General features: G+C 34.9%; 1 protein-coding gene across 3 annotated transcripts; it reads right to left on the bottom strand.

The window, feature by feature from the left end:
- Nucleotides 1-987: 987 nt before the first annotated feature.
- On the bottom strand, nt 988-5,252 carry LOC101266862 (protein LATERAL BRANCHING OXIDOREDUCTASE 1). Of its 3 annotated transcripts, none has more exons than XM_010322762.4 (5): nt 5,053-5,224; nt 2,539-4,963; nt 2,141-2,388; nt 1,517-1,847; nt 988-1,420 (listed from the first exon to the last, which is right to left on the bottom strand). In XM_010322762.4, the coding sequence occupies exons 2-5, from the start codon at nt 2,797-2,799 to the stop codon at nt 1,169-1,171; spliced, it is 1,092 nt and encodes a 363-aa protein (XP_010321064.1). In that variant the 5' UTR covers nt 2,800-4,963; nt 5,053-5,224; the 3' UTR covers nt 988-1,168. The 3 variants fall into 3 exon arrangements, with proteins under 3 accessions (XP_010321064.1, XP_025886477.1, XP_025886478.1); XM_026030692.2 differs by having other exon boundaries at nt 2,539-4,716; nt 5,053-5,177; XM_026030693.2 differs by lacking the exon at nt 2,539-4,963 and having other exon boundaries at nt 5,053-5,252.
- Nucleotides 5,253-8,084: the final 2,832 nt, after the last annotated feature.

The raw sequence follows: 8,084 nt of genomic DNA, 5'->3' as shown, positions 1-8,084 counted from the left end.
TGGAGAGATATCGTTATAAATATAACACATATATATCTTTGATGTTACACAAATGACTCATGTATATCATTTTTCTCTAATTGAAGTGAAAAAAATCAATTTTAAATTTAATTTTAATTTTTTTTTTTGGTTAAAACAAGACATTAATAGGAGTATATTTGATCTTTTTCACATGTACTTTTGACTTTTTTACTCAATGTCTAATTTGAATGCATTACTTTGATTGTCAAATTTTATTTTTTTTTGTTAAAACAAGACATTAATAGGAGTATATTTGATCGTACTTTTGACTTTTTTATTTAATGTCTAATTTGAATGCATTACTTTGATTGTCAAATTTATTTATTTTTTTGGTTAAAACAAGACATTAATAGGAGTATATTTAATCGTACTTTTGACTTTTTTATTTAATGTCTAATTTGAATGCATTACTTTGATTGTCAAATTATTTTTTTAACTTTCTTGTAAATTTATCATATATGCCCTATTTTATATAACTTTGATTAAAACAAGACATTCATATAGGGGTATATTTAATCTTTTCCTCACGTTCATTTGACTTTTTTTTTATTCAATGTCTAATTAGAATTCTGATTGTCAAATTTATTTTTTTTAATTTTCTTGTAAAATTATCATATATCCCCTATCTTTTACGAATACAAAAATAAATTACAATATATACGGAAGAAAATGATTTTAAAATTTTTTTCTTACTTTTTTCTCTTTAAATAATAAAGTTGAGATACATTAAACCCTTTTTTTCAATAGATAGAGTGGTTAACAAATAATAATAATGTAATTAAATTATCTTCTAATTAATGCAAATCTTTAGGAGCGTACAAAATATAACATGACAAGTATTTAAGAACGGAGAGAGATGTAAATCTATAAAAACGTATAAAATATAACATGACAAGTATTTAAGAACGGAGAGAATAGGTCCTTTTTGAAAAGCATTAAGAGGAACAAAAAGACTAAAGGACACAATTTTCAAACACAAAGACCCCACTTTGCTTCCATTATGTTATACTCCAATAAGTAGGTTATACAAAGAGAACTTTCCATATTAACAGTACACAAACTGCCCACTGAATTTACAAAAGACATTATTATTATGTCAATAGTCTACATCTCAAGTTAATAGTGTGTCTCTATAGAGGATTATTAATTACTTGTCATAGATTTTGGCAAACTCAAGAGTCTTTTTCCCTTGAAGTTTATTTGTAACATAGTGCATGCTGTACTCTCCATGATTGTACCTTTTATACTTACAAGGGTTATTTTCATCAACCAATTCTTCCAATGGCCCTAACTCAATTTCATAACTTGGTGCATAAAATGTCACAATAGATAGTCTATCCTTTTCTTGATGTGTCACTGCTCTATGCTCCACACTTTTGTATCTCCCATTAGTTAGAACCTGTGGTACGCGAATACAACGAATCAAAGGCTTTATTGTTCAGTAGTCATCGCAATATAACGTATTAGCACAATATAACAGAACAAGTGCACACACCTCAATGGTATCACCAATGTTGATAACAAGTGCATTTGGAATTGGTTGAACAGGCACCCAAACATTGTCTTTAAGTATTTGTAGGCCAACTGAGCTGCTGCATTTACCCTGTTGCAACACTGTTAGTGCACTTCCATCTGAGTGGGGACTTAATCCCAAAACAAGATCTGGTCTAGGACATGCTGGATAGTAGTTCATCCTCACTGCTTGTACAGCTACTCCAAACATTTCTTCAAAAATATCATCATTCAATCCAAGACTCATCGCTATGTATTTCAACAACTTCTTGCATAGTTTCCTTATCTCTCTCGAGTATATATCCACCGTTTCACTGCAAAAAGAGCGAAAACTGAGCATCTATTCAGGGTGTGACTAAAATATTGCACACAACGGCTAGTCGCTAGATGATATCCCAAGCCTTTATTTCATTTCAGAGTTACTCAATATCTGTGCTGGTGAGAGTATACAATCAAGTGTGCGCAAATTGACCAGACACCACCATAACAAGAAAAATGAACTTTTCTTGTTGAAAACTAGTAGGTGGTCCCTACAAATTTTTACACTTGCTAATGCAACAGTTGTATTTTTTCGATACTTTTTTCTGTAGCTAAAGCTTAAGCTTACCTAAAATCAAGTGGCTTTGTTGGCCAGAGTTTTGGGTTCCTAATGAAATGAGGTTCCACACCAAGAGCAAACATGTTACACCAGTCAAGTTTTTGATCTTCTGAGAAGACAAAAGCTTGACCATAACCTTGAACTGTTCCAGGAGCCATTGGATATTTCTGTTTCTCCTCTAAAGGTAACATGAAGAACTCCATAGCTATTTTCTCCATCTTTTCCAGTAAGTCCAAGTCAATCCCATGGTTAATCACCTTTAAACAATGATAAAAAGGAACAAAATTAGAAAGCCTATAGTATTTTGCTATGTTGATCCTTCAAAACTAGTGCATTTTAGGAGGATCTGACACAAGTGCAACTTAGGTGTTTTAGTAATCAGTATGTTGTAAACACAAGTAACATACCTGAAAGAATCCCCACTCTTCACAAGAAGTAGAAAGCTTCATGATTTCATTATGGAAATCCTGGCTATTCGAGATTCTCGACAAATCAACAACAGGAATGTTAAGACTACAAGAAGATGGAGTAGTAACTGTGGCAAGTTTTGGTCTTTCTATCATGTCTCTTACAAATCTTTCAGGAATAGAAGATGGTTTAATCTTTTTCAGTTCTTGAACATCATCAATGTGACCAACTTTAACAGGAAAACTTGGCACTGGAGCCATTTTCTAACACTACAACTTTGTTTTTTGGAAAAAATGGAGTCTTTTTCTAGTCAAGATAGTAAAAGTCTATGCTTTGTTAGGCATACAATTCAGAAATATGTCAAGTACTTATAGAGGGTAAAGAATGAGTATCTCTATATTATTGTGTGGGTCCTTAACTGATGCACTTTAATAAATTCTCAGTCATGCAAGTTCTATATATGTTCACATACAAATCTATAATTGTTTGCATTTACATCCAATCACCAACCACCAATATGGATCATAGCATCAGCATCTTGAGTTTTGAGTACAGTTCTTTCCTAATATGAAGAGTTTATTTTGTCTTTTCTTTCCTTCTTAGCTACTTTTTCTGTAAATGTACACAAAAAGTTCTTAAAAAGGCATTGCACGTAGGTAAATAAGGAACGAGATGAATATAGAGGCTAAACGAGCATCCCACGCACTGGTTTCCCCGATACCATCAGTAATTAAGGAGAAACAACATAGAAGAGAGCACCTATGTTTGCACCAGTTCCAGAAGAGCAAAGAATAAGGGGATGTTATGTTCACAAGAACAAAAAAAGTGTTTATATCCGTAGTGATATAAGCAAGAATACTCATCCGAGCCACAGGAATATGTACATACAAAATTTACAGCTTGCTAAAAATCTAATGGTGCTACGGAAAGACTTAAATAAAATAGACATCATTGTTAACAATAACTAAGTTCCAATGAGAATTTGTGCGTAGCTTCTGGTCTTTGACATAAAAAAAGAAGGTTGTAATAACGAAAAGGACATGTAAGAATTTGGTTTAGCTAGTGGAATAAGAAAGACATGTTTTTGTATTCAACATGCAATCAAAGAATTTTTCCCCCGAAGAGAAAAATTCATTTTGCTTTGTTTTTTCTCCGCTTGTGCGTGGTGTTCAACCAATAGTCTCACAGCCAATAAGGGTTATACCATTATGCTCACGAGTGTAATCTTAGCTTAAGTCTGCCTTCACATACGTCTATACTATTTAGGAGGCGTACATCCTAGATAAACTACCCCACCTAGCAGTATACCGCCTCCAAATGATTGGTGTGACGGTTAGGCATTTCAGACGAAAGAATGGTCTTTCAAGATTGGTCCTTATATGTCACCACCTCCCTCATACATTCAATTAGTTGAGGTTGTCACTGTAATGCTATAGGGTAAAGTCTAGAGGGTCTAACTGTCTAGTCAGTGGTACTCACATCTCTAAGCAGAATTCAACTTCACCGTGTCCAGGTTGAAAAAAGCGACACAGTCGTACACCGTTCAGTTCATGTCAAGACAAATTAGGCTCCAGAACTCAAGAAATACTCCCTAGTCCCTATTCCCTACCACTCCAAAAGAGAAAAAAATGTGCTGGGCTGCAAAAGATACCAGTTTGTTAGCTGCAATAATAGTACACTATGGCTGTCTGTTAAGACTATTAAGAGTGGCCAACTTTGATGCATCTCTATGCTATTGTGTAGGACCCTAACTAATAAATTCTCAGTCATGCAAATTCTATATTTTTTAGAAATGTTCACATACAAAATGTATAATTGATTGCCTTTCCCATCCAATCACCAACCTTCAATATGGATCATAGCATCAGCATCCTGTGTTCTGTCATTTTGAATACAATTCTGAGTTGTTTTTTGTCTTTTCTTTCCTCTTTTGCTACTTTTTTAAAATATCTTTTGAATATAGTGTATTAGTTTCACTGATCAAAGCAAAATATTTCCACTCCTCTGTTAAGTTGCATTAAGGGTGAACTCTTGTCTAAAGATAATTTTTCAAGTTTAACTAGCCAAAGTTCACTGTCGTGATTAATCACAACTCACGTTGTCTACTGAAAGGTTCTCTATTCCCAATACTCGAACCCAAAATATCTGTGGAGGCGTCCAAAACATCCTATCCAGACCTGCAATGATTGTGGAAAGAATTGTCTAATTCACAACGTCAAGACAAAATATCAGGTTCCACAACTCCAACAATATCCTCCCTATCCCACTCCAAAAGTAGAAAAAAAGATCTCGGCTGCAAAAGAAATCAGTTTGGCAGCTGTCAAGAGGTAAAGAACTGAAACTGGATGTAATTGTTGGTACTTGTAAGAGTCTGATTATATTGTGTGAGGTCCCTAACTGATGCACTTTAATAAAATTGAGTTCCTGTAATTTAGCAAGAAATGTATAATTGCTTAATTATAGTCCCTACTTGCCTCACTTAAAAAGAAGAATAAGACAAAGTTAGTCATTACCTCTACATGTACTGATGGGAGGCAGGAACTGGAATTGAATGTAATGGTACTGGTAGGGGCCATACTGTTATTCCAAGTTGATGTCTCCCATTTGTGCAGACCAAATCTAGTGACTTTTTCATCACCCCCAAACCCCTTTTCTCAAGACACCTTTAAACCATACCAAATTTTTTCCAACTTGAAAAGTAAAATGTATCTTTTTAACCATGGTAAGAGTGTAGGGTAAGTGGAGGATTGGGGTGGGGGTGGCTTTTTGGAAGTGAGGAAGAAAGAGGAGAAGTAAAATTGGATTGAAAGATACATTTGACCAAATTGAGTTAATGAGTTTCTTCCTTTCAGACAAAGCATGCTATTCTTTACATTTTCTTCCAGGTATGCTTTTTTGTCCCAATTAGGAAAAAAGAACAGTTTCCTGATATGAGAATCTGTTCTTTTTTCTTTTGGTCTCTGATGATGACTAGGAGAGTATTATTTTCACCTTGTGCAAGTAACAGATTCTACAGAGTACTGGAGGACTTGATTTGGGGTTCACTTCATAGTGATCTAAAAAGTTCCAAAATTCCAAACATGAGAGTTGCACCACTGCTTTCCAGCACTAAAAAATTTTATATTAAGCAGGCCAATCAAAAGAATAGCATTGACAAGAAAAAGAAGAAGGATTATCAGAGCTTTTTTCAAAAAAAAAAAACAACTCTTACATGTTACAGCTATAACACTATTGAATTCCTGATGTTAATCGAATTACTGACGTTTACAAATGTGCAAAAGCTACAATTACAAAACTAAAACTAAAATCAAGCAGTCCGATATATGCTACAAGTTAACATCCCCAGTTGTGTCCGAACTTCGATCTGGCTGTCACATTTCCATATGGGAATGTCAATTGTCTAATTACATGTGATTGATGGACTAAACAGTTGCTTCTTCAAGGGGAAAAAACGGCCTCTATAGACCAACCCCAGCCAAACAGAGCCATAAAGTGTTGTTCTAACACTAAAATATGCAGATATGTGACGAATTCCCGCAGAAGTTCTGTTCTCTTCCAAGCCTTGTCAAGCAAAGAGCAGCACAGCAATATGCTCCAGCATGACTCAGTTGACATGTGCTAGTCATAAAAGTGACATCTCCTTTAACACAGCAGAAAAGTTGACAATAATCCTTCTCTTCTAAATTTGAGACTCTGCACCAGGTCATCTCCAGTAAGCCAAGCAAAATCTCATGCAAAGAAACTGCTTTTTATTGGTTCTTCAAATATAAAATCAGCTGGCAGAATATACTCCGTTACTCATATTTAAGTACATACCTGAGGCAGTAAATCAGCAGTTTCCTGTTCACCTTACAGTTAATCATCTCCCCTCCACAGTATCCTTCACTATCTTGGACACTGTAATATGACGACTACATCAACAGGAAGTGAACAGAATATAATAGTCTCACCAATCATCCTATTTCTATTACCGTATCTGCCCAATACTACTATATGCCACAAAGAACTCACTTCAAAAATGATTCTCCAAAACCATTTCACAAGCAAAGCCATATTTAGTCATGCAGATTCCCAGTGCACAGACAATTAAAGGGCAACCACAACGTCCCCTTTTACAAGGTAAATATCTGGGGTTATAACTGTCACCATTCCCACTACCTTGGAGCTTCTTATCTTTCCTCCACGTAACCGGGCATTAGAACAAGGACATCATAGAAGTAAGCAAGTTTTACAGACTAGAGTTGACAGGAGTGATCTGACCCCACCCCCTCTTCCGACAAATACTGTCATCCAAGATGGATTTATTTTCATAATACTAAAGGAAAAAACTGTCGTGCAGATAACTATAATTATATCAGTAGTTGAGAGAGAATGCTGCATTGCATAATTTTATCAGTACTTGAGCAAAATATGCCTAACCATCAACTCGTTCATAGAAGGTTATCAGTTAGCGAACACCAAAATTCTCTCATTTTCCCTCAAAACTGAACGCTCAAATGGAATATCAAAACTAGATCAAATCCAAAAACAAAAGCTACTGAGGAGAGATTGATATATAACAAACTAGCATCCCTAACTTCTATTCTTACATGCTAAAAACAGTTTTGACTAGGCATATTGATCTGTTTTAAATTTGTTGCATCGAGAATAATTAGACAAAGAACAAGAGTTATTAACACAACTATAGATCGCCACTCGACATCTAAATACACCACTATCAAGTCAGAAATATAACTAAAAAAAAAAATCTGAACTTGGTCCGGGTTGGACCAATTATATATAATGACAAAGTTACAAAGACTGGAAGACAACAAAACTAAGCCCAATATGGCTATAGGTACCTGAATAAAATAATGACGCATTTGGTGTGAACCTTCTGGAAAAAAAAATCCCTTCTCAAAAATAATGCATTTGCGGTCAGTCATCGATGAAGAAAGCTTTTACCGGCACGCAACACAGATTCAATTGTTTATTGTTATCTAAGCAGGCTACAAACTTGAAACACAACATCTATAAAGAGTAAAAAACCACGGGTAATAGACTTACCTGGCATGCCTTTCTGGAACACAAGGAGCAACCAGGTTTGACTGTGTCCCAGGAGGAGCATATTTCCCATATCATTTACTGTACTAAACAGATTTCCTGTTGCAATTTCTCCACAATAAGATCAGTTTAAAAAGAAATTCAGGTCTAATCTTCATAAATCCAAACAAAGGAAAGGTGATATTGCACAACTTACATATGCTTCCAAGTTCTTCTGCAGCGCGTTCTTTTAAGATCAACAGATCCAACGGATACCAAGCTGTCAAAAGAATTGACCCACACACCCAACTTTCTTGGTTCATTTAGAAAAGAGATCAAAAGCTGATAAGATGATTATAGGCATGCAGAATTAAGTAATCAACTCCGTGTTTTCCAATCCGTTATTTACCAAAAGATGCAATTCTGTAACGACCTCCCCTCTTTTTTCTCTTCTTTTGTGAGGCAGAATCAGTGACTTTTTTCTATATATTTTCACCACATAAAAAATTTAAAGAGAAAGGAG

The sequence above is a fragment of the Solanum lycopersicum genome, chromosome 1 (genome assembly GCF_036512215.1).
Source record: "Solanum lycopersicum chromosome 1, SLM_r2.1".
Classification (NCBI taxonomy): domain Eukaryota; kingdom Viridiplantae; phylum Streptophyta; class Magnoliopsida; order Solanales; family Solanaceae; genus Solanum; species Solanum lycopersicum.
Note: the sequence above shows the minus strand (reverse complement) of the source record. Positions and strands in the feature narration are given on the sequence as shown.

Excerpts from the sequence above, each read along its gene's own strand:
- LOC101266862 (XM_010322762.4), bottom strand. The coding sequence starts at position 2,799 with ATGGCTCCAGTGCCAAGTTTTCCTGTTAAAGTTGGTCACATTGATGAT. Across the intron at positions 2,389-2,538 it reads AAGAGTGGGGATTCTTTCAG|GTGATTAACCATGGGATTGA; the intron begins GTATGTTACTTG and ends CATTGTTTAAAG. Across the intron at positions 1,421-1,516 it reads ACATTGGTGATACCATTGAG|GTTCTAACTAATGGGAGATA; the intron begins GTGTGTGCACTT and ends CGCGTACCACAG.